The sequence below is a fragment of the Oncorhynchus tshawytscha genome, unplaced genomic scaffold, assembly GCF_018296145.1.
Source record: "Oncorhynchus tshawytscha isolate Ot180627B unplaced genomic scaffold, Otsh_v2.0 Un_contig_3296_pilon_pilon, whole genome shotgun sequence".
In the NCBI taxonomy this organism is placed as follows: domain Eukaryota; kingdom Metazoa; phylum Chordata; class Actinopteri; order Salmoniformes; family Salmonidae; genus Oncorhynchus; species Oncorhynchus tshawytscha.
The window spans coordinates 808-26,499 of NW_024607791.1; the positions used below are offsets into that span (position 1 = coordinate 808).

Here is a 25,692-nt window from a genome sequence, read left to right on the forward strand (position 1 = left end):
GGCGAGGCAATCATTTGAGAAACCAAGGCTGTCGAGTCTGCCAATGAGGATGTGGTGATTGACAAAGTCGAAAGCCTTGGCCAGATCAATGAATACGGCTGCACAGTAATGTTTCTTATCGATGGCAGTTAAGATATCGTTTAGGACCTTGAGCGTGGCTGAGGTGCACCCATGACTAGCTCTGAAACCAGATTGCATAGCAGAGAAGGTATGGTGAGATTCGAAATGGTCAGTAATCTGTTTGTTGACTTGGCTTTCGAAGACCTTAGAAAGGCATGGTAGGATAGATATGTCTGTAGCAGTTTGGGTCAAGAGTGTCCCCCCCTTTGAAGAGGGGGATGACCGCAGCTGCTTTCCAATCTTTGGGAATCTCAGACGACACGAAAGAGAGGTTGAACAGGCTAGTAATAGGGGTGGCAACAATTTCCGCAGATAATTTTAGAAAGAAAGGGTCCAGATTGTCTAGCCCGGCTGATTTGTAGGGGTCCAGATTTTGCAGCTCTTTCAGAACATCAGCTGAACGGATTTGGGAGAAGGAGAAATGGGGAAGGCTTAGGCGAGTTGCTGTGGGGGTGCAGTGCTGTTGACCTGGGTAGGAGTAGCCAGGTGGAAAGCATGGCCAGCCGTAGAAAAATGCTTAATGAAATTCTCAATTATGGTGGATTTATCAGTGGTGACAGTGTTTCCTATCTTCAGTGCAGTGGGCAGCTGGGAGGAGGTGTTCTTATTATCCATGGACTTTACAGTGTCCCAGAACTTTTTGAGTTAGTGTTGCAGGAAGCAAATTTCTGCTTGAAAAAGCTAGCCTTGGCTTTTCTAACTGCCTGTGTATAATGGTTTCTAGCTTCCCTGAACAGCTGCATATCACGGGGGCTGTTCGATGCTAATGCAGAACGCCATAGGATGTTTTTGTGTTGGTTAAGGGCAGTCAGGTCTGGGGAGAACCAAGGGCTATATCTGTTCCTGGTTCTAAATTCTTGAATGGGGCATGTTTATTTAAGATGGTTAGGAAGGCATTTTTTTAAATATCCAGGCATCCTCTACTGACGGGATGAGATCAATATCCTTCCAGGATACCCCGGCCAGGTCGATTAGAAAGGCCTGCTCGCTGAAGTGTTTCAGGGAGCGTTTGACAGTGATCAGTGGAGGTCGTTTGACCGCTGACCCATTACGGATGCAGGCAATGAGACAGTGATCGCTGAGATCTTGGTTGAAGACAGCAGATGTGTATTTAGAGGGCAAGTTGGTTAGGATGATATCTATGAGGGTGCCCGTGTTTAAGGCTTTGGGGAGGTACCTGGTAGGTTCATTGATAATTTGTGTGAGATTGAGGGCATCAAGTTTAGATTGTAGGATGGCTGGGGTGTTCATCATGTTCCAGTTTAGGTCGCCTAGCAGCACTAGCTCTGAAGATAGATGGGGGGCAATCAGTTCACATATGGTGTCCAGAGCACAGCTGGGGGCAGAGGGTGGTCTATAGCAGGCGGCAACGGTGAGAGACTTGTTTTTAGAGAGGTGGATTTTTAAAAGTAGAAGTTCAAATTGTTTGGGTACCGACCTGGATAGTAGGACAGAACCCTGCAGGCTATCTTTGCAGTAGATTGCAACACCGCCCCCTTTGGCAGTTCTATCTTGTCTGAAAATGTTGTAGTTTGGAATTAAAATTTCAGAATTTTTGGTGGTCTTCCTAAGCCAGGATTCAGACACAGCTAGAACATCCGGGTTGGCAGAGTGTGCTAAAGCAGTGAATAGAACAAACTTAGGGAGGAGGCTTCTAATGTTAACATGCATGAAACCAAGGCTATTACGGTTACAGAAGTCGTCAAAAGAGAGCGCCTGGGGAATAGGAGTGGAGCTAGGCACTGCAGGGCCTGGATTCACCTCTACATCGCCAGAGGAACAGAGGAGGAGTAGAATAAGGGTGCGGCTAAAAGCAATAAGAATTGGTCGTCTAGAACGTCTGGAACAGAGAGTAAAAGGAGGTTTCTGGGGGCGATAAAATAGCATCAAGGGATAATGTACAGACAAAGGTATGGTAGGATGTGAATACAGTGGAGGTAAACCTAGGTATTGAGTGATGAAGAGAGAGATATTGTCTCTAGAAACATTGAAACCAGGAGATGTCATTGCATGTGTGGGTGGTGGAACTAATAGGTTGGATAAGGTATAGTGAGCAGGACTAGAGGCTCTACAGTGAAATAAGCCAATAAACACTAACCAGAACAGCAATGGACAAGGCATATTGACATTAAGGAGAGGCATGCTTAGTCGAGTGAGTAGAGAGGTTGGTTGGGGGGGTCACGGCGATTTAGACAGCTAGCTAGGCCATCGGTAGCAAGCTAGCATAGGATGGAGGTCTGTTATTAGCCACCTCTTGCGTTCCGTCAGTAGATTAGTGGGGTTCCGTGTGGTAGAGGGGATTAATCCAAATCACACACAAAAACAACAACAATAGATATAGTTATAGAGGCCCAAGAAGAAAAATAATAAAAATAAATAAATTGTCCGATTGTCTATTCAGATAGCAGCCGATAAGACAGCTAACGGTTAGCGGGCCGCAGATGGGCGTGAGTGACTGAGTGTGTAGTGTTATTCACTGTTGGTGCACTGTAACAATACTTGTATTATAGTTCATGCAAAATCAAAACTGGGAAGATGCTTTTGTAACCCAAAGTGGCCTAATGTCAGATTTGTCCTTATGCATGTACATACAGTACACTGATGAAATATTATTATAGTCTTTCAGGCAGGTTAGAGTCTTTTCTATGACGATGACCTCTCCTCTCTTTTCCTCCTTTCAGCGTTATGTACGTCATAAAGACTACCTCAACAGCTTGGTTGGCCAGGACTGAAATGGTATGCATGTAGTTTCTAAAGATGACATCATAATCTGCCCTTGTAGCCCACACTCTTGATAACCTCAACCACTGCTCCCTGCTCCAGAATTTACAATAATGTTGAATGATGCATTTACCAACAAACTGCATGTAATGGATCTAATTTACTGGTGAGTGGATGCTATTTCATTTCATTGCTGTAAGTAGTTAAGGAAAGAAAAATACATTAGTGTAATATAAATTGCCTGATTTATAAAGGTTGTATATCAAGAGTGCCAAGAGATTTGTCTACCGTATGTGTAGAACAACACAAAGTACAAGCCAAAAGGAGTGGTCTTACATTCAACTGACAAATCAAAACCTTCTTGCAGTGATTTGACCCTGAACTTTCAGAGTTTGATTGACTCTTCAAACCAAAATCATCAGTGAAGAAACCATGTACCTTTTAAGCACTACCTCAAACCCCATGTCCAAGTATATTACATTTCAACGTATAACAAATGAGAGAGCTCTGTCATTCAATGAGTTTTCTATGTTATCAATCTGTCAATGAAGACACCGGTGCCTGTCAATGAACCATCACAGACGGCATGTTTGCTGTGAAACTCTGGGGGCACTGACAGACCGACTGGAGAGAATGTTGAGAATGTAGATGTTGAGCCACTGGAGCCCAGTGACTGCTGGATTGAGAGGCAGATGCCTGCCAATGACTGTGTCCGTGACTATGTCCATGGCCTTGACTGTGGCTGCAGCTGTGTTCATGTTCGTGACGTTACCCAAAGCTATGCTTGAGGGCATATCCATGGTTGTGAACATAATAACCTGAGAACTCAACAGGGCTCCCCTGTGTATAGTAGGAGTGGGCCCAGCCTTCAAATGTCTTTGGTGTGGTCTCGGTAGCCTGTAGGTTGGAGGAAACTGGAGCGTAGGCTTGGACTGGGTATGATTCTGCAACCAATGAGAATGTGGAGAGATTACACAGAGCTTATCTAACTAAACAGTGATTCCCTAACTAATCATGGGGGACCACTAGGTGCCTATTGTACAGTATTCAATTACAGCTGAGGATCATCTATTGAAACTGCTCATTATACTGTAGTACATCATGTACTCTGGCTTGCATCCAGCAATTATGTTAATTTAATGACCTCTCGTCTTGTAGGATAAATGATGCGTCTAGTGCTTTCTCAGTACTCAGGGTGGGTGGACCGTCTTCCTTCTCTATTTATGTAGTGTCATACAGGACATCAATGTTCAGGGGCACAACTTTCACTGGGGACAGGGAGACACCCCCCCCATTCTGAAATGGCATTTTTGTCCCCCCAGATGTATCATTGAAAGGTGATACAAAATGAGGCAAAAGTGTGCTTTAGGGCCATGAGGACGCGGTTGGGTTGGCTGTTTGGACTATTTATCTGACCGGATGGGGAGAAAAAACACTTCTAAAACCAGAGTTGTCCCTGAGCAGCCTGAAAGGCATCTTCTTATCCAGGGCTGATGCTTTAGCATCAGACATGTCTAGAAGTGGGTGCCAGCCCCTTCCGTATGTTTCACCAGAGCAAGATAAGGAGAATGTGTGACACAGTGATGGTAGATTTTCCTAACAAAACATCCCGTTATGTTCAGCATGAGGACTCAACACACATTTCAAGCATATATTTATTTTAATTGAACCTTTATTTAACTAGGCAAGTCAGTTAAGAACAAATTCTTATTTACAATGATGGCCTACCCTGGCCAAACCCGGACAGAGCTGGGCCAATTGTGCACCGCCCTATGGGATTCCCAATAACGGCCAGATGTGATACAGCCTAGATTCGAACCAGGGACTGTAGACTGAGATGCAGTGCCTTAGACCACAGCACCGCACATAAACATATTACCACTTAACTACACTATTAAGCCCACTTAAAGCTGTGACATACTGCAGTGTATCACAGTTATTTTCAACCACAATAAGGTTGGAATAAGGATAGAGATCCCCCCTGCTATGATGGGGTTGCAGAGGAAGAGAGTGTGGGACCAAAAGTGTTACTGTGACCAGAAACTGCCAGGCCAGGGCTAACATGGGTACACTGACCCCAAAAAAGAAAGCCCTTAACCATAAGTGAGTATACTGTGGCCATACCCATAAGGGAGGGGGATACAGGAACTAACCCCTCCACTTGATTCTGGGCAGATGCACCAAACAGTACCAGCCCCAAGGTTGTGTACAACACCCCTGTGTTGATAGAGAGCAGCTGAAACATGAGGAGGAACCAAACAGTGCCCACAGTCTTCTCAATCCCACCACAGAGGAGCACCAGAACCCCAATGCTGAGGAGTATCTGGGTCTCTGTCTGGTGGTGGAAGGAGTATGTGATGAGCTTGTGTACCGCAAAAGAAAGAGGAGAGGATTAAACGGATATTATCGGGTTGATAGACATCAGCGGCATTGATGTGTTGTGCTCTAGCTTGCTGCTGTAGCCTAATGGCACAATCTGTTACGTCATTAACGTTAGCTACACGTTGTAGCAAGCTAGATAACGATACAACAGACCCATTCAAAGTGGCTAGCTAGCTACTGAGCATGATTCTTGAGTCACTCAACCCCTCCTTGCTAAGGTACCATGCCCATTGGCAAAAACTGTAGTTCCAAGACTTTAGACATCTTCTGATAAACCGAAATATGTAGTGACTGTAAACAAAACTGATGATACTGTAACGATCCTGGGTTTATAAACGCGGAAATTGACTCAGCCGCACGAGCATGCTTTTGCGGTACAGGCGATAGCGCGCCGGACCTCGGGCTAGAAGGTCCGAGGGTTCGAGACCTGCTCCCTGTCTGTTTCATTACAATACTATAATGACAGCAACAATGCCACTTGTTAGCCTGAACTCAGGAGTAAAACTCTTGAACCTCTGAACCACATCTTTCTAAACTATTCGAGTGATCATGTTGATGCTCAGTGCATACTTGTCAAACTACTAGAGGATAATCAAGCACAATACAAAATGTCAGTAACGACACTTTTCCTCCAATATTGCACAACACTTTAGCCAAGACTTGAGAAGTTAGCTTGCTAAACCAAAACAAATGCACTGAACTTCCGCATTTGGATTAATCACTTTCACAACCACAAAGATACTGTTGCGCAGATCATGAAGTGCGTTAAAGGCATTGCTGCATTTAAAGACACTTCCTTCCACCTGCTGGCTTGTGCCTGAAATGTGATGACCAAGGAGTCCTCAACAGCTCATGTGAGTTAGATAAAGTTAGATATATTTGATTGGACAATTTAATAAAATAATAAAACCCGTTTAATTAAATAAAACGTGTCAGGCCAGGGACAACACAATAAAGTAAACGGTTTCTATTGTGGTCCCTTAATGTTACTCAAAGTAAAACAATAATACAACAAAATATTTGGCAAGGAATGGTTTCTTCCTATTGATATCATGTTGGCCTATCTATGTAAAACGTCCAACCAACCATTACTCAGTCAGTAAGATATAATAAGCACATCACGTTCGTTATTGAGCTACAACCAGTCCGGCTCCAAACAAGCGTTTTTCTTGTGACGTGTTAAGCGCAGTCATAAAGCTGTGACCCAAAATGACGTACCCATGCATTAATTCACTACATAAACGGTGTTCAGATTTGATGTAATCTGTTCAATAGTTTTCTTCACTCAGGTTGTTGCAGGTAATCTTTGGCCTTTTGGGGCACCTCCTTCCCAACATATATATATATATATATATATAGGGAATAGGGTGCCATTTGGGATGCCATCTTTGTGTGTGTGTCTGTGTGTGAGTCAGGATGTGTTTTGTGTCAATTAATTAATGGAAATGTTTCCCTCAGAAAGAAAGATGGATCGTAATGATGAGAGAATCAAAAGAGCTTTAAGACGCCGCCCTTATGTGGTAAATATCAAATATTTGTTTGTTTTGTCCTGTTTTTGTTATAATATCACATTTTAAATTGAGTGTTGTGTTGACAGTTGAAACCTGTGAGGGTGAACACCCCTGATTCCATGTTGTGGCCAACCGGCAAGGTGCACAGAAGGCCAAAGCCTGTAAGTCATATCTGACCTGAAACAAAAACACATACACATTAGTTATGCATTCTACATGTACAAACTGCAGTTCTCAGAATTAAAGCAAATGCAGATATCCGTATCTAACTTCATTGAATGCTGTCTTGACAGTCTAATTCAGTGCAGACCCCTCAGATCCACAAAAGGCCTGTAAGTCAAATTCAACCACATAACAGTCCTTATATTATTTATTGATACACAATTCAAGGCCAAAATGAGCAAAGCAGTGTTGAATTCATTCTTTACTGTTAACAGCCAATCATTGTGAGCTATGGGCAGGACCAGACATCTGGGGATGGATGGAGCATCAATCCAGAGCCTCTCAGCCAGGTCATCTCTGCTGTTCCCATAGAGACACAACAGTTAGATCAATCTGTTGATTCATATGGCCATTTTGGTTGGCTTGGTTGAATTGACAATTATCCATTCGAGATGCTAAAGAATCCTGTACTATGGAAGATCTTTTGCCCCACCCCTAATGTTATGGGAGTTGCATTTATTGCATTTTCAGTTACCCATGTATTACTCACTACTTGTACAACCATGTTGGATTTCCTACATATTCTACATTTCCTTGAGGGTCAATGCCAGTGTATTCTATGGCTGCCATGAGTACATGCCTTTCTCTGTCTCCTCAGTCTGGAAGGGTGACTCGGCTGATAGAGAGAAAATATGATGACGTGATCTCATCCTCCAGTTCTGATGACTTTTCCATCTACTCCTTCACTGACTGTGAATCTGAGGTAAAAGAGTTGTACCCTGCCGTCCATGTCTTTGTTGTGTGACATCACTGGGAGGAGGATGGTCTCTGACTAGTTGACTCTGATACACAGTGTGATGATGAGGATCATGAAAGGAGGACCCCAAAGCTGAAAGTTGAGAATGGAAAGGTGACAAAGCTTGATGTGAGGGATATGGACGAGGATGATCTGTCTCTCCACTCCTTCGATGAGTCAGACTTCCTGGTAAGTTCTGCATATTAAATATTTTTTATATATATACATGGGGGATTGGAAATGGTGCAGACAATTACTTATTGAGGGTAGTCATGTATCTGCAATGTGTATAGAGTAGTTATAAAGTATTTCTACAGATTGTGTTGAACATAGTACTTTCCTGATATGTTACTTTACTTTCTGGTCCTACAGAGCCCAGGGAAGGTCTCAGGTCCTGTATCTGTCAAGAATGGCCTCTCTCCTCTTGTGACCTCAGCACACCGGACCCTGGCTGAAGCCCTACGGGCCCTGCCCTCTGCTGTAGGCTCTCCCTACCCAGTAAATGTTCCAAGGCCTCGGACTCCTCTCAACCCTGTCATTATCGCTCCGCCCCGAACAGAGAACTTCCCATACCGCCACAGCCCTCGCCTGGCTCCCATCACCAACCTGAGCGAGACCGGCAGGAAGCTGCTCCAGGAAATGGCTGGAGTGGCCCCACAGGTGAGAGGAAATACAAGAAGGGAATATTGGCCGTAAGTCCTTCTCTAGTATAGTATAGCTCTAGGTATAGCAGCTCAAGAGAAGAGAAAACCAATAAGCTTACATTAATTTATCTCCTTGTCCAAAATATTCAGGAAGGGAAGGTCAATAAGAAAAAGAAGAGCAAGGCCAAAAAAGAATTGAAGCAAGAGAAGGCCAGTAAGACGCAACAGATGCGAAATGTTGGAGAAAGTAAGGAGGATGACAAGAAAGAGGAAAAGAAGAGTCTGAGGAAGAGGTGAGGAAATAGATGAGGGAGAAGTGGAACATCACCAGGGAATACTAGACTAGAGAATTAGAGAAATAGACTGAGGTAGCAGAGAAAGAGCAGCTATCTGATGTGTAAGTGGAAACTTAAGCAATAAGTTACGAGAAGGTGTGATATATGGCCAATATATCACGGCTAAGGGCTGTTCTTATGTACGACGCAACACGGAGTGCCTGGATACAGCCCTTAGCCGTGGTATATTGGCCATATACCACAAATCCCCGAGGTGCCTTATTGCTATTATTAACTGGTTACCAACGTAATTAGAGCAGTAAAAATAAATGTTTTGTCATACCCGTGGTATACGGTCTGTTATAAACTGGGTGGTTCGAGCCCTGATTGCTGATTGGCTGACAGTCGTGGTATATCAGACCCTATACCACAGGTATGACAAAGTATTTAATTTTACTGCTCTAATTACGTTGTTAACCAGTTCATAATAGCAATAATAAACCTTGGGGGTTTGTGGTATATGGTCAATACACCACGGTTAAGGGCTGTATCCAGGCACTCTGTGTTGTGTTGTGCAAAAGAACAGCCCTTAGCTGTGGTATATTGGCCATATACCACACCCCCTCATGCCTTATTGCTTAAATATACCACGTCTTTCAGCCAATCAGCATTCAGGGATCGAACCACCCAGTTTATAACACTATTTATTCTCCTGTGGTTTTGATTGACAGGTTTCTTCAGTGGCTGCTGTCCAAACTGAGATGTTCAAAGAAATAATGGCCAACTATTACTTCTACCACACACACACACAGATTTTGAGTATTGGTTATTCCTACAACACACACAAACGTAATTTCAGAGACGGGAACTATGATTAGCAAAATACATATATTGGTCTCATTCTTATATTTTGAGACATGCAGCATTATTTAAATAAAAATGATATTGATCCCCATACAGCCTATGATAATGAGTTGGATTTACATGCTTAGGCTTGGAAATATAGCCAGGAGAAGCAGGGTCAACACCTCTACTCATGCCATAAGTGCCATGACATCTTTAGTTACCACAGAGAGATAAGACCTCTGTCTCCACAGTCTCATCCAAAGGACAGCACCAACCTTAGGGCAGTGTCACTGGTATTGGGGTCTTAGGTCTCCTTTGGCCAAAGTGAAGAGTTGAGGGCCCCTTACTGGTCTCCTTGCAATATCTGGTCTCCCACACAGAGATGGAAATCTACACCTGTTTAGACCTTGGAGGAAATGGCTTCAGATGAAAGACAGCAGAGAGATGCAGAACGTAAAAGCTTCAAACACATTGATATGCAAATTCAGGACCATTATACACTGAAGTGGAGCATGCATCTGGTCTGAAGCATGTCAAAAGAGTAGAAATTAACTGGGACTGGAGGAATACATCACATTTAAACTAAATTATCATGTATCTGATTTAGCTACACTCATCTGTACTTGAATGGTGCTGTTTGAAAAGTGCATTTCCAATAAATCTTTTTAAATTGCAGTTATTTGTGTCAGACAGATTTTTGTCTTAATTAATTACATCAGGGGTTCTTAAACTTTTTACATCAAGGGAATATTATTATACTTATATTATCTTACCTGTTATCAGTGGGGGTGATTTATACAGTTGCTCTGGACTGTATCCCACGGTAGGTGGCGGTAGTGAACCAATAAATAGTTGTATTGCTCGCCAGAAACCCAACGAGGCTGGCAGACAGTTTTTACCATGCAACGAGCAGACGCTTGCGAAAAGTACTTGCTACAAAATTGGCAAAATTGCCTGCTGCTGTATACATAGCGCGCGTCTGTGTATGTTGCTAACCTAGCTAGTTAGCTAGCCATCAATGAAGTTCCCAATGTTACAACATGGCAGACGGCTGGAGCCCCGACACCGGAGAGGCTGCCTATCGTTCCCGGGATGCTGTCAAAAACCTTACAATTAAGTAAGTTGCAGTTGGCCGTTGTGTGGCTTTTAGTCCTTGCATTGCCATACAAGCAAGACACTGTCGTTAGCTAACGTTAGCTCTCAAAGCAGATGATGATGATCAACACCCAGTATATTGCTTGACCTGATCCCTGAGTTTGCCATGAAAACATGGCATTTAGCTAGCTAGAATCCTGTTTACTTTGTTTATATTTACAATGGTGTTCTCTGAATACAGGATCCGTATTCAGAGAGTCACCTCCACAGCAGCCCTCTCCCAACACCTTCAGCAGCAGGTTTGGACTCAACAGGAGAGGGGAGGCATTGAGCTGGACACCCTCAACTCACAGGCTCAATCAGGTGTTAACACTGTTGTGAAACAGGAAGATGATGTTAGGTGTTTTGAAACAGAAAGATGTCAGATGCTTCTTAGTTGAGTAGATGTCATTTTTGTGGTGACTAGATATGGACCACAACATCTTGGTTTTGTTTCAGCCAGAAATGATGAGGAGTTAGTGGTAGGCTGGCAGGAGAAGCTGTTCAGTCAGTGTCCTTATAACAAATAAGAATTTACTGTATATGATCGTTTGTTACATACTAAGGTGTGTGTGTGTGCACAATATGAAGTGGTTTTGTTCCAGAGAGAGTCAGTATACCAGACTGCCAGAGATCATGGCTCAGGAGCGGACCGGGGCAGACGGAACCGCAGGATTTTCACCTACACCGATTCTGACTGCTACACCAATTGGGAAGGGGTGGTTTTCAACAGAATCTCCATTTCTGTAACGGTTCTATAACCAAAGACTCTGGGAGACGGGAAGCAAGTATAGGGGGAGGATTTTATAGGGGGAGCTGGAGCAGACGTGACAATTTCATTATTCAAAACAAAGCATTTACCTATTTTCTGTCCAAAAGAAACGTTAGTGTTTTAAAGCTGTTTTTGATGTACTCAATACAGCATTCCAAGAGTATGGTGACGCAGGTCAAGTCCAATCCTACCTTACTGGCACATAGGATGGCCAATGTCAGACCCAGACGACAGGACAGACGCCCAGTGTAGGTCCCTTATACTCACCAAAGTGAATTATTATTAAAGTGAATGTAATTGAAGCAGCATTGATGCGTCGTGCTGCTTTGAAGACAAACAGTGTATTGGTATGTTCACATTACACCATACCCTTGTATGCAAAATGTGTTTATGGAATTCTGTTGGTCTGCAGTGACAGCACCATCCCCAAGTCCAGGCTGATTACCTGGGAGCCCTCGGAGGACTTTGTGAAGACCAGCCACATGGTCATCACACCTGTACAGACCATGCACATCATGGGGACCTGGGACCACCGGGCAAGTGAGTAGCACATGGGCAAAAACCACTATGTAGGCTATGCACTTATTACACTGCTTTGTATGTAATAACTTTGAAGTAGATTCCAATTCAGGCATTGAAAAGTGGCATTTTATTATTGTATTTCTCAGACTTGTCCAAAAGGAGAAGGAATGCTTGTCTGCACGATAAGAGCAGATGGAAATGGAGTGGTTACCATCACACCAGACTTCAACAAAGGCAAGGAGCACTACAGGCCAGTGACCCGCACCCGCTGAGTCAAAATATTTTACCCCTAGCTCAAGTAAGGGTCACTTACTTGGTAGCAGAATTCATACATTCCCAGCCATTTACTGTGTTATGATGCTGTTTGTTTGCACCCAAGGTTGAGACGGAGGGGGAGAAGAGGGAGGTGTGGCGTCAGACCAGAGGAGACAGAACAGCAACAGTGCATATATTTTTTCACCTTTATTTAACCAGGTAGGCAAGTTGAGAACAAGTTCTCATTTACAATTGCGACCTGGCCAAGATAAAGCAAAGCAGTTTGACACATACAATGACACAGAGTTACACATGGAGTAAAACAAACATACAGTCAATAATACAGTATAAACAAGTCTATATACGATGTGAGCAAATGAGGTGAGATAAGGGAGGTAAAGGCAAAAAAAGGCCGTGGTGGCAAAGTAAATACAATATAGCAAGTAAAACACTGGAATGGTAGATTTGCAATGGAAGAAAGTGCAAAGTAGAAATAAAAATAATGGGGTGCAAAGGAGCAAAATAAATAAATAAATTAAATACAGTAGGGAAAGAGGTAGTTGTTTGGGCTAAATTATAGGTGGGCTATGTACAGGTGCAGTAATCTGTGAGCTGCTCTCACAGTTGGTGCTTAAAGCTAGTGAGGGAGATAAGTGTTTCCAGTTACAGAGATTTTTGTAGTTCGTTCCAGTCATTGACAGCAGAGAACTGGAAGGAGAGGCGGCCAAAGAAAGAATTGGTTTTGGGGGTGACTAGAGAGATATACAGTGCCTTGCGAAAGTATTCGGCCCCCTTGAACTTTGCGACCTTTTGCCACATTTCAGGCTTCAAACATAAAGATATAAAACTGTATTTTTTTGTGAAGAATCAACAACAAGTGGGACACAATCATGAAGTGGAACAACATTTATTGGATATTTCAAACTTTTTAACAAATCAAAAACTGAAAAATTGGGCGTGCAAAATTATTCAGCCCCCTTAAGTTAATACTTTGTAGCGCCACCTTTGCTGCGATTACAGCTGTAAGTCGCTTGGGGTATGTCTCTATCAGTTTTGCACATCGAGAGACTGAATTTTTTCCCATTCCTCCTTGCAAAACAGCTCGAGCTCAGTGAGGTTGGATGGAGAGCATTTGTGAACAGCAGTTTTCAGTTCTTTCCACAGATTCTCGATTGGATTCAGGTCAGGACTTTGTCTTGGCCATTCTAACACCTGGATATGTTTATTTTTGAACCATTCCATTGTAGATTTTGCTTTATGTTTTGGATCATTGTCTTGTTGGAAGACAAATCTCCGTCCCAGTCTCAGGTCTTTTGCAGACTCCATCAGGTTTTCTTCCAGAATGGTCCTGCATTTGGCTCCATCCATCTTCCCATCAATTTTAACCATCTTCCCTGTCCCTGCTGAAGAAAAGCAGGCCCAAACCATGATGCTGCCACCACCATGTTTGACAGTGGGGATGTTGTGTTCAGGGTGATGAGCTGTGTTGCTTTTACGCCAAACATAACGTTTTGCATTGTTGCCAAAAAGTTAAATTTTGGTTTCATCTGACCAGAGCACCTTCTTCCACATGTTTGGTGTGTCTCCCAGGTGGCTTGTGGCAAACTTTAAACAACACTTTTTATGGATATCTTTAAGAAATGGCTTTCTTCTTGCCACTCTTCCATAAAGGCCAGATTTGTGCAATATACGACTGATTGTTGTCCTATGGACAGAGTCTCCCACCTCAGCTGTAGATCTCTGCAGTTCATCCAGAGTGATCATGGGCCTCTTGGCTGCATCTCTGATCAGTCTTCTCCTTGTATGAGCTGAAGGTTTAAAGGGACGGCCAGGTCTTGGTAGATTTGCAGTGGTCTGATACTCCTTCCATTTCAATATTATCGCTTGCACAGTGCTCCTTGGGATTTTTAAAGCTTGGGAAATCTTTTTGTATCCAAATCCGGCTTTAAACTTCTTCACAACAGTATCTCGGACCTGCCTGGTGTGTTCCTTGTTCTTCATGATGCTCTCTGCGCTTTTAACGGACCTCTGAGACTATCACAGTGCAGTTGCATTTATACGGAGACTTGATTACTCACAGGTGGATTGTATTTATCATCATTAGTCATTTAGGTCAACATTGGATCATTCAGAGATCCTCACTGAACTTCTGGAGAGAGTTTGCTGCACTGAAAGTAAAGGGGCTGAATAATTTTGCACGCCCAATTTTTCAGTTTTTGATTTGTTAAAAAAGTTTGAAATATCCAATAAATGTCGTTCCACTTCATGATTGTGTCCCACTTGTTGTTGATTCTTCACAAAAAATACAGTTTTATACCTTTATGTTTGAAGCCTGAAATGTGGCAAAAGGTCGCAAAGTTCAAGGGGGCCGAATACCTTCGCAAGGCACTGTACCTGCTGGAGCGTGTGCTACAGGTGGGAGATGCTATGGTGACCAGCTAGCTGAGATAAGGGGGGACTTTACCTAGCAGGGTGTTGTAGATGACATGGAGCCAGTGGGTTTGGCGACGAGTATGAAGCGAGGGTCAGCCAACGAGTGCGTACAGGTCGCAATGGTGGGTAGTATATGGGGCTTTGGTGACAAAATAGATTGCACTGTGATAGACTGCATCCAATTTGTTGAGTAGGGTATTGGAGGCTATTTTGTAAATGACATCGCCAAAGTTGAGGATTGGTAGGATGGTCAGTTTTACAAGGGTATGTTTGGCAGCATGAGTGAAGGATGCTTTTTTTGCGAAATAGGAAGCCAATTCTAGATTTAACTTTGGATTGGAGATGTTTGATATGGGTTTGGAAGGAGAGTTTACAGTCTAACCAGACACCTAAGTATTTGTAGTTGTCCACGTATTCTAAGTCAGAGCCGTCCAGAGTAGTGATGTTGGACAGGCGGGCAGGTGCAGGTAGCAATCGGTTGAAGAGCATGCATTTAGTTTTACTTGTATTTAAGAGCAATTGGAGGCCATGGAAGGAGAGTTGTATGGCATTGAAGCTTGCCTGAGGGAGGGTTGTTAACACAGTGTCCAAAGAAGGGCCAGAAGTATACAGAATGGTGTCGTCTGCGTAGAGGTGGATCAGAGACTCACCAGCAGCAAGAGCGACCTCATTGATGTATACAGAGAAGAGAGTCGGTCCAAGAATTGAACCCTGTGGCACCCCCATAGAGACTTCCAGAGGTCCGGACAGCAGACCCTCCGATTTGACACACTGAACTCTGTCAGAGCAGTAGTTGGTGAACCAGGCGAGGCAATCATTTGAGAAATCAAGGCTGTCGAGTCTGCCAATGAGGATGTGGTGATTGACAAAGTCGAAAGCCTTGGCCAGATCAATGAATACGGCTGCACAGTAATGTTTCTTATCGATGGCAGTTAAGATATCGTTTAGGACCTTGAGCGTGGCTGAGGTGCACCCATGACCAGCTCTGAAACCAGATTGCATAGCAGAGAAGGTATGGTGAGATTCGAAATGGTCAGTAATCTGTTTGTTGACTTGGCTTTCGAAGACCTTAGAAAGGCATGGTAGGATAGATATAGGTCTGTAGCAGTTTGGGTCAAGAGTGTCCCCCCCTTTGAAGAGGGGGATGACCGCAGCTGCTTTCCAATCTTTGGGAATCTCAGACGACACGAAAGAGAGGTTGAACAGGCTAGTAATAGGGGTGGCAACAATTTCCGCAGATAATTTTAGAAAGAAAGGGTCCAGATTGTCTAGCCCGGCTGATTTGTAGGGGTCCAGATTTTGCAGCTCTTTCAGAACATCAGCTGAACGGATTTGGGAGAAGGAGAAATGGGGAAGGCTTAGGCGAGTTGCTGTGGGGGGTGCAGTGCTGTTGACCTGGGTAGGAGTAGCCAGGTGGAAAGCATGGCCAGCCGTAGAAAAATGCTTAATGAAATTCTCAATTATGGTGGATTTATCAGTGGTGACAGTGTTTCCTATCTTCAGTGCAGTGGGCAGCTGGGAGGAGGTGTTCTTATTCTCCATGGACTTTACAGTGTCCCAGAACTTTTTTGAGTTAGTGTTGCAGGAAGCAAATTTCTGCTTGAAAAAGCTAGCCTTGGCTTTTCTAACTGCCTGTGTATAATGGTTTCTAGCTTCCCTGAACAGCTGCATATCACGGGGCTGTTCGATGCTAATGCAGAACGCCATAGGATGTTTTTGTGTTGGTTAAGGGCAGTCAGGTCTGGGGAGAACCAAGGGCTATATCTGTTCCTGGTTCTAAATTTCTTGAATGGGGCATGTTTATTTAAGATGGTTAGGAAGGCATTTTTTTAAATATCCAGGCATCCTCTACTGACGGGATGAGATCAATATCCTTCCAGGATACCCCGGCCAGGTCGATTAGAAAGGCCTGCTCGCTGAAGTGTTTCAGGGAGCGTTTGACAGTGATCAGTGGAGGTCGTTTGACCGCTGACCCATTACGGATGCAGGCAATGAGACAGTGATCGCTGAGAGCTTGGTTGAAGACAGCAGAGGTGTATTTAGAGGGCAAGTTGGTTAGGATGATATCTATGAGGGTGCCCGTGTTTAAGGCTTTGGGGAGGTACCTGGTAGGTTCATTGATAATTTGTGTGAGATTGAGGGCATCAAGTTTAGATTGTAGGATGGCTGGGGTGTTCATCATGTTCCAGTTTAGGTCGCCTAGCAGCACTAGCTCTGAAGATAGATGGGGGGCAATCAGTTCACATATGGTGTCCAGAGCACAGCTGGGGGCAGAGGGTGGTCTATAGCAGGCGGCAACGGTGAGAGACTTGTTTTTAGAGAGGTGGATTTTTAAAAGTAGAAGTTCAAATTGTTTGGGTACCGACCTGGATAGTAGGACAGAACCCTGCAGGCTATCTTTGCAGTAGATTGCAACACCGCCCCCTTTGGCAGTTCTATCTTGTCTGAAAATGTTGTAGTTTGGAATTAAAATTTCAGAATTTTTGGTGGTCTTCCTAAGCCAGGATTCAGACACAGCTAGAACATCCGGGTTGGCAGAGTGTGCTAAAGCAGTGAATAGAACAAACTTAGGGAGGAGGCTTCTAATGTTAACATGCATGAAACCAAGGCTATTACGGTTACAGAAGTCGTCAAAAGAGAGCGCCTGGGGAATAGGAGTGGAGCTAGGCACTGCAGGGCCTGGATTCACCTCTACATCGCCAGAGGAACAGAGGAGGAGTAGAATAAGGGTGCGGCTAAAAGCAATAAGAATTGGTCGTCTAGAACGTCTGGAACAGAGAGTAAAAGGAGGTTTCTGGGGGCGATAAAATAGCATCAAGGGATAATGTACAGACAAAGGTATGGTAGGATGTGAATACAGTGGAGGTAAACCTAGGTATTGAGTGATGAAGAGAGAGATATTGTCTCTAGAAACATTGAAACCAGGAGATGTCATTGCATGTGTGGGTGGTGGAACTAATAGGTTGGATAAGGTATAGTGAGCAGGACTAGAGGCTCTACAGTGAAATAAGCCAATAAACACTAACCAGAACAGCAATGGACAAGGAATATTGACATTAAGGAGAGGCATGCTTAGTCGAGTGAGTAGAGAGGTTGGTTGGGGGGGTCAGGGCGATTTAGACAGCTAGCTAGGCCATCGGTAGCAAGCTAGCATAGGATGGAGGTCTGTTATTAGCCACCTCTTGCGTTCCGTCAGTAGATTAGTGGGGTTCCGTGTGGTAGAGGGGATTAATCCAAATCACACACAAAAACAACAACAATAGATATAGTTATAGAGGCCCAAGAAGAAAAAGAATAATAATAAAAATAAATAAATAAATTGTCCGATTGTCTATTCAGATAGCAGCCGATAAGACAGCTAACGGTTAGCGGGCCGCAGATGGGCGTGAGTGACTGAGTGTAGTGTTATTCACTGTTGGTGCACTGTAACAAGACTTGTATTATAGTTCATGCAAAATCAAAACTGGGAAGATGTTTTTGTAACCCAAAGTGGCCTAATGTCAGATTTGTCCTTATGTATGTACATACAGTACACTGATGAAATATTATTATAGTCTTTCAGGCAGGTTAGAGTCTTTTCTATGACGATGACCTCTCCTCTCTTTTCCTCCTTTCAGCGTTATGTACGTCATAAAGACTACCTCAACAGCTTGGTTGGCCAGGACTGAAATGGTATGCATGTAGTTTCTAAAGATGACATCATAATCTGCCCTTGTAGCCCACACTCTTGATATCCTCAACCACTGCTCCCTGCTCCAGAATTTACAATAATGTTGAATGATGCATTTACCAACAAACTGCATGTAATGGATCTAATTTACTGGTGAGTGGATGCTATTTCATTTCATTGCTGTAAGTAGTTAAGGAAAGAAAAATACATTAGTGTAATATAAATTGCCTGATTTATAAAGGTTGTATAGATATTTGTCTACCGTATGTGTAGAACAACACAAAGTACAAGCCAAAAGGAGTGGTCTTACATTCAACTGACAAATCAAAACCTTCTTGCAGTGATTTGACCCTGAACTTTCAGAGTTTGATTGACTCTTCAAACCAAAATCATCAGTGAAGAAACCATGTACCTTTTAAGCACTACCTCAAACCCCATGTCCAAGTATATTACATTTCAACGTATAACAAATGAGAGAGCTCTGTCATTCAATGAGTTTTCTATGTAATCAATCTGTCAATGAAGACACCGGTGCCTGTCAATGAAGACAACGGCATGTTTGCTGTGAAACTCTGGGGGGGGCACTGACAGACCGACTGGAGAGAATGTTGAGAATGTAGATGTTGAGCCACTGGAGCCCAGTGACTGCTGGATTGGGAGGCAGATGCCTGCCAATGACTGTGTCCGTGACTATGTCCATGGCCTTGACTGTGGCTGCAGCTGTGTTCATGTTCGTGACGTTACCCAAAGCTATGCTTGAGGGCATATCCATGGTTGTGAACATAATAACCTGAGAACTCAACAGGGCTCCCCTGTGTATAGTAGGAGTGGGCCCAGCCTTCAAATGTCTTTGGTGTGGTCTCGGTAGCCTGTAGGTTGGAGGAAACTGGAGCGTAGGCTTGGACTGGGTATGATTCTGCAACCAATGAGAATGTGGAGAGATTACACAGAGCTTATCTAACTAAACAGTGATTCCCTAACTAATCATGGGGGACCACTAGGTGCCTATTGTACAGTATTCAATTACAGCTGAGGATCATCTATTGAAACTGCTCATTATACTGTAGTACATCATGTACTCTGGCTTGCATCCAGCAATTATGTTAATTTAATGACCTCTCGTCTTGTAGGATAAATGATGCGTCTAGTGCTTTCTCAGTACTCAGGGTGGGTGGACCGTCTTCCTTCTCTATTTATGTAGTGTCATACAGGACATCAATGTTCAGGGGCACAACTTTCACTGGGGACAGGGAGACACACCCCCCCATTCTGAAATGGCATTTTTGTCCCCTCCAGATGTATCATTGAAAGGTGATACAAAATGAGGCAAAAGTGTGCTTTAGGGCCATGAGGACGCGGTTGGGTTGGCTGTTTGGACTATTTATCTGACCGGATGGGGAGAAAAAACACTTCTAAAACCAGAGTTGTCCCTGAGCAGCCTGAAAGGCATCTTCTTATCCAGGACTGATGCTTTAGCATCAGACATGTCTAGAAGTGGGTGCCAGCCCCTTCCGTATGTTTCACCAGAGCAAGATAAGGAGAATGTGTGACACAGTGATGGTAGATTTTCCTAACAAAACATCCCGTTATGTTCAGCATGAGGACTCAACACACATTTCAAGCATATTTATTTTAATTGAACCTTTATTTAACTAGGCAAGTCAGTTAAGAACAAATTCTTATTTACAATGATGGCCTACCCTGGCCAAACCCGGACAGAGCTGGGCCAATTGTGCACCGCCCTATGGGATTCCCAATAACGGCCAGATGTGATACAGCCTAGATTCGAACCAGGGACTGTAGACTGAGATGCAGTGCCTTAGACCACAGCACCGCACATAAACATATTACAGTTTTGATTATATTAAAAATCATGAACACTTAACTACACTATTAAGCCCACTTAAAGCTGTGACATACTGCAGTGTATCACAGTTATTTTCAACCACAATAAGGTTAGAATAAGGATAGAGATCCCCCCTGCTATGATGGGGTTGCAGAGGAAGAGAGTGTGGGACCAAAAGTGTTACTGTCACCAGAAACTGCCAGGCCAGGGCTAACATGGGTACACTGACCCCAAAAAAGAAAGCCCTTAACCATAAGTGAGTATACTGTGGCCATACCCATAAGGGAGGGGGATACAGGAACTAACCCCTCCACTTGATTCTGGGCAGATGCACCAAACAGTACCAGCCCCAAGGTTGTGTACAACACCCCTGTGTTGATAGAGAGCAGCTGAAACATGAGGAGTAACCAAACAGTGCCCACAGTCTTCTCAATCCCACCACAGAGGAGCACCAGAACCCCAATGCTGAGGAGTATCTGGGTCTCTGTCTGGTGGTGGAAGGAGTATGTGATGAGCTTGTGTACCGCAAAGAAAGAGGAGAGGATTAAACGGATATTATCGGGTTGATAGACATCAGCGGCATTGATGTGTTGTGCTCTAGCTTGCTGCTGTAGCCTAATGGCACAATCTGTTACGTCATTAACGTTAGCTACACGTTGTAGCAAGCTAGATAACGATACAACAGACCCATTCAAAGTGGCTAGCTAGCTACTGAGCATGATTCTTGAGTCACTCAACCCCTCCTTGCTAAGCTAAGGTACCATGCCCATTGGCAAAAACTGTAGTTCCAAGACTTTAGACATCTTCTGATAAACCGAAATATGTAGTGACTGTAAACAAAACTGATGATACTGTAACGATCCTGGGTTTATAAACGCGGAAATTGACTCAGCCGCACGAGCATGCTTTTGCGGTACAGGCGATAGCGCGCCGGACCTCGGGCTAGAAGGTCCGAGGGTTCGAGACCTGCTCCCTGTCTGTTTCATTACAATACTATAATGACAGCAACAATGCCACTTGTTAGCCTGAACTCAGGAGTAAAACTCTTGAACCTCTGAACCACATCTTTCTAAACTATTCGAGTGATCATGTTGATGCTCAGTGCATACTTGTCAAACTACTAGAGGATAATCAAGCACAATACAAAATGTCAGTAACGACACTTTTCCTCCAATATTGCACAACACTTTAGCCAAGACTTGAGAAGTTAGCTTGCTAAACCAAAACAAATGCACTGAACTTCCGCATTTGGATTAATCACTTTCACAACCACAAAGATACTGTTGCGCAGACCATGAAGTGCGTTAAAGGCATTGCTGCATTTAAAGACACTTCCTTCCACCTGCTGGCTTGTGCCTGAAATGTGATGACCAAGGAGTCCTCAACAGCTCATGTGAGTTAGATAAAGTTAGATATATTTGATTGGACAATTTAATAAAATAATAAAACCCGTTTAATTAAATAAAACGTGTCAGGCCAGGGACAACACAATAAAGTAAACGGTTTCTATTGTGGTCCCTTAATGTTACTCAAAGTAAAACAATAATACAACAAAATATTTGGCAAGGAATGGTTTCTTCCTATTGATATCATGTTGGCCTATCTATGTAAAACGTCCAACCAACCATCGATAGAACCATTACTCAGTCAGTAAGATATAATAAGCACATCACGTTCGTTATTAAGCTACAACCAGTCCGGCTCCAAACAAGCGTTTTTCTTGTGACGTGTTAAGCGCAGTCATAAAGCTGTGACCCAAAATGACGTAACCATGCATTAATTCACTACATAAACGATGTTCAGATTTGATGTAATCTGTTCAATAGTTTTCTTCACTCAGGTTGTTGCAGGTAGTCTTTGGCCTTTTGGGGCACCTCCTTCCCAACATATATATATATATATATATATATGTATATATATATATATAGGGAATAGGGTGCCATTTGGGATGCCATCTTTGTGTGTGTGTCTGTGTGTGAGTCAGGATGTGTTTTGTGTCAATTAATTGATGGAAATGTTTCCCTCAGAAAGAAAGATGGATCGTAATGATGAGAGAATCAAAAGAGCTTTAAGACGCCGCCCTTATGTGGTAAATATCAAATATTTGTTTGTTTTGTCCTGTTTTTGTTATAATATCACATTTTAAATTGAGTGTTGTGTTGACAGTTGAAACCAGTGAGGGTGAACACCCCTGATTCCATGTTGTGGCCAACCGGCAAGGTGCACAGAAGGCCAAAGCCTGTAAGTCATATCTGACCTGAAACAAAAACACATACACATTAGTTATGCATTCTACATGTACAAACTGCAGTTCTCAGAATTAAAGCAAATGCAGATATCCGTATCTAACTTCATTGAATGCTGTCTTGACAGTCTAATTCAGTGCAGACCCCTCAGATCCACAAAAGGCCTGTAAGTCAAATTCAACCACATAACAGTCCTTATATTATTTATTGATACACAATTCAAGGCCAAAATGAGCAAAGCAGTGTTGAATTCATTCTTTACTGTTAACAGCCAATCATTGTGAGCTATGGGCAGGACCAGACATCTGGGGATGGATGGAGCATCAATCCAGAGCCTCTCAGCCAGGTCATCTCTGCTGTTCCCATAGAGACACAACAGTTAGATCAATCTGTTGATTCATATGGCCATTTTGGTTGGCTTGGTTGAATTGACAATTATCGATTCGAGATGCTAAAGAATCCTGTACTATAGAAGGTCTTTAGCCCCACCCCTAATGTTATGGGAGTTGCATTTATTGCATTTTCAGTCACCCATGTATTACTCACTACTTGTACAACCATGTTGGATTGCCTACATATTCTACATTTCCTTGAGGGTCAATGCCAGTGTATTCTATGGCTGCCATGAGTATATGCCTTTCTCTGTGTCCTCAGTCTGGAAGGGTGACTCGGCTGATAGAGAGAAAATATGATGACGTGATCTCATCCTCCAGTTCTGATGACTTTTCCATCTACTCCTTCACTGACTGTGAATCTGAGGTAAAAGAGTTGTACCCTACCGTCCATGTCTTTGTTGAGTGACATCACTGGGAGGAGGATGGTCTCTGACTAGTTGACTCTGATACACAGTGTGATGATGAGGATCATGAAAGGAGGACCCCAAAGCTGAAAGTTGAGAATGGAAAGGTGACAAAGCTTGATGTGAGGGATATGGATGAGGATGATCTGTCTCTCCACTCCTTCGATGAGTCAGACTTCCTGGTATGTTCTGCATATTAAATATTGTTTATATATATACATGGGGGATTGGAAATGGTGCAGACAATTACTTATTGAGGGTAGTCATGTATCTGCAATGTGTATAGAGTAGTTATAAAGTATTTCTACAGATTGTGTTGAACATAGCACTTTCCTGATATGTTACTTTACTTTCTGGTCCTACAGAGCCCAGGGAAGGTCTCAGGTCCTGTATCTGTCAAGAATGGCCTCTCTCCTCTTGTGACCTCAGCACACCGGACCCTGGCTGAAGCCCTATGGGCCCTGCCCTCTGCTGTAGGCTCTCCCTACCCAGTAAATGTTCCAAGGCCTCGGACTCCTCTCAACCTTGTCATTATCGCTCCGCCCCGAACAGAGAACTTCCCATACCGCCACAGCCCTCGCCTGGCTCCCATCACCAACCTGAGCGAGACCGGCAGGAAGCTGCTCCAGGAAATGGCTGGAGTGGCCCCACAGGTGAGAGGAAATACAAGAAGGGAATATTGGCCGTAAGTCCTATAGTATAGCATAAGTCCTTCTCTAGTATAGTATAGCTCTAGGTATAGTAGCTCAAGAGAAGAGAACCTATAAACTTACTTTATCTGCTTGTCCAAAATATTCAGGAAGGGAAGGTCAATAAGAAAAAGAAGAGCAAGGCCAAAAAGGAATTGAAGCAAGAGAAGGCTAGTAAGACGCAACAGATGGGAAATGTTGGAGAAAGTAAGGAGGAGGACAAGAAAGAGGAAAAGAAGAGTCTGAAGAAGAGGTGAGGAAATAGCGGAGGGAGAAGTGGAACATAACCAGGGAATACTAGACTAGAGAATTAGAGAAATAGAATGAGGTAGCAGAGAAAGAACAGCTATCTGATGTGTAAGTGCAAACTTAAGCAAAAAGGCACGAGGAGGTGTGATATATGGCCAATATATCACGGCTAAGGGCTGTTCTTAAGCACGACGCAACACGGAGTGCCTGGATACAGCCCTTAGCCGTGGTATATTGGCCATATACCACAAACCCCCGAGGTGCCGTATTGCTATTATTAACTGGTTACCAACTTAATTAGAGCTGTAAAAATAAATATTTTGTCATACCCGTGGTATACGGTCCGTTATAAACTGGGTGGTTCGAGCCCTGAATGCTGATTGGCTGACAGCCGTGGTATATCAGACCGTATACCACAGGTATGACAAAGTATTTCATTTTACTGCTCTAATTACGTTGTTAACCAATTCATAATAGCAATAAGAAACCTTGGGGGCTTGTGGTATATGGTCAATATACCACGGCTAAGGGCTGTATCCAGGCACTCCGTGTTGTGTTGTGCAAAAGAACAATCCTTAGCTGTGGTATATTGGCCATATGCCACACCCCCTCGTGCCTTATTGCTTAAATATACCACGGCTTTCAGCCAATCAGCATTCAGGGATCGAACCACCCAGTTTATAATACTATTTATTCTCCTGTGGTTTTTGATTGACAGGTTTCTTGAGTGGCTGCTGCCCAAACTGAGATGTTCAAAGAAATAATGGCCAACTATTACTTCTACCACACACACACACAGATTTTGAGTATTGGTTATTCCTACAACACACACAAACATAATATCAGAGACGGGAACTATGATTAGCAAAATACATATATTGGTCTCATTCTTATATTTTGAGACATGCAGCATTATTTAAATAAAAATGATATTGATCCCCATACAGCCTATGATAATGAGTTGGATTTACATGCTTAGGCTTGGAAATATAGCCAGGAGAAGCAGGGTCAACACCTCTACTCATGTCATGACATCTTTAGTAACCACAGAGAGATAAGACCTCTGTCTCAACAGTCTCATCCAAAGGACAGCACCAACCTTAGGGAAGTGTCACTGGTATTGGGGTCTTAGGTCTCCTTTGGCCAAAGTGAAGAGTTGAGGGCCCCTTACTGGTCTCCTTGCAATATCTGGTCTCCCACACAGAGATGGAAATCTACACCTGTTTAGACCTTGGAGGATATGGCTTCAGATGAAAGACAGCAGAGAGATGCAGAACGTAAAAGCTTCAAACACATTGATATGCAAATGTAGGACCATTGTACACTGAAGTGAAGCATGCATCTGGTCTGAAGCATGTCAAAAGAGTAGAAATGAACTGGCACTGGAGGAATACATCACATTTAAACTAAATTAGCATGTATCTGATTTAGCTACACTCATCTGTACTTGAATTGTGCTGTTTGAAACGTGCATTTCCAATAAAGATTTCTAAATTGCAGTTATTTGTGCCAGACAGATTTTTGTCTTAATTAATTACATCAGGGGTTCTTAAACTTTTTACATCAAGGGAATATTATTAGACTGATATTATCTTACCTGTTATCAGTGCGGGTGATTTA

The 25,692-nt window shown here is 43.3% G+C and overlaps 2 protein-coding genes and 1 long non-coding RNA gene across 13 annotated transcripts; all 3 read left to right on the top strand.

Moving 5' to 3' along the window:
- The first annotated feature begins 2,514 nt into the window (after positions 1-2,514).
- LOC121842863 lies at positions 2,515-10,077 on the top strand. 5 transcript variants are annotated; one of them, XM_042312639.1, is made up of 10 exons: positions 2,515-2,856; positions 6,682-6,743; positions 6,821-6,895; positions 7,028-7,066; positions 7,172-7,246; positions 7,555-7,659; positions 7,750-7,881; positions 8,065-8,352; positions 8,487-8,629; positions 9,343-9,519. In XM_042312639.1, exons 2-10 carry the CDS (start codon positions 6,690-6,692, stop codon positions 9,386-9,388), a joined length of 957 nt encoding a protein of 318 aa, XP_042168573.1. In that variant the 5' UTR covers positions 2,515-2,856; positions 6,682-6,689; the 3' UTR covers positions 9,389-9,519. The 5 variants fall into 5 exon arrangements, with proteins under 5 accessions (XP_042168573.1, XP_042168574.1, XP_042168572.1 ...); XM_042312640.1 differs by having other exon boundaries at positions 6,686-6,743; XM_042312638.1 differs by lacking the exon at positions 2,515-2,856 and adding an exon at positions 5,228-6,077.
- A 217-nt stretch (positions 10,078-10,294) lies between these two features.
- Positions 10,295-11,886, top strand: LOC121842861. Its single transcript, XR_006081339.1, has 3 exons — positions 10,295-10,574; positions 10,794-11,611; positions 11,776-11,886. It is a non-coding gene; the product is annotated as an uncharacterized LOC121842861 (long non-coding RNA).
- A 410-nt stretch (positions 11,887-12,296) lies between these two features.
- On the top strand, positions 12,297-25,571 carry LOC112243695. Of its 7 annotated transcripts, none has more exons than XM_042312632.1 (12): positions 12,297-12,359; positions 18,191-18,245; positions 18,333-18,396; positions 22,117-22,178; positions 22,256-22,330; positions 22,463-22,501; positions 22,607-22,681; positions 22,990-23,094; positions 23,185-23,316; positions 23,500-23,787; positions 23,934-24,076; positions 24,791-25,571. In XM_042312632.1, the coding sequence occupies exons 4-12, from the start codon at positions 22,125-22,127 to the stop codon at positions 24,834-24,836; spliced, it is 957 nt and encodes a 318-aa protein (XP_042168566.1). In that variant the 5' UTR covers positions 12,297-12,359; positions 18,191-18,245; positions 18,333-18,396; positions 22,117-22,124; the 3' UTR covers positions 24,837-25,571. The 7 variants fall into 7 exon arrangements, with proteins under 7 accessions (XP_042168566.1, XP_042168569.1, XP_042168565.1 ...); XM_042312635.1 differs by having other exon boundaries at positions 22,121-22,178; XM_042312631.1 differs by lacking the exon at positions 18,333-18,396.
- Positions 25,572-25,692: the final 121 nt, after the last annotated feature.

Coding starts and splice junctions, on each gene's coding strand:
- LOC121842863 (XM_042312639.1), top strand. CDS start 6,690: ATGGATCGTAATGATGAGAGAATCAAAAGAGCTTTAAGACGCCGCCCT. Junction 6,744..6,820: donor TAAGACGCCGCCCTTATGTG/GTAAATATCAAA, acceptor TTGTGTTGACAG/TTGAAACCTGTGAGGGTGAA. Junction 7,882..8,064: donor TCGATGAGTCAGACTTCCTG/GTAAGTTCTGCA, acceptor CTGGTCCTACAG/AGCCCAGGGAAGGTCTCAGG.
- LOC112243695 (XM_042312632.1), top strand. CDS start 22,125: ATGGATCGTAATGATGAGAGAATCAAAAGAGCTTTAAGACGCCGCCCT. Junction 22,331..22,462: donor TGCACAGAAGGCCAAAGCCT/GTAAGTCATATC, acceptor CTGTCTTGACAG/TCTAATTCAGTGCAGACCCC. Junction 23,317..23,499: donor TCGATGAGTCAGACTTCCTG/GTATGTTCTGCA, acceptor CTGGTCCTACAG/AGCCCAGGGAAGGTCTCAGG.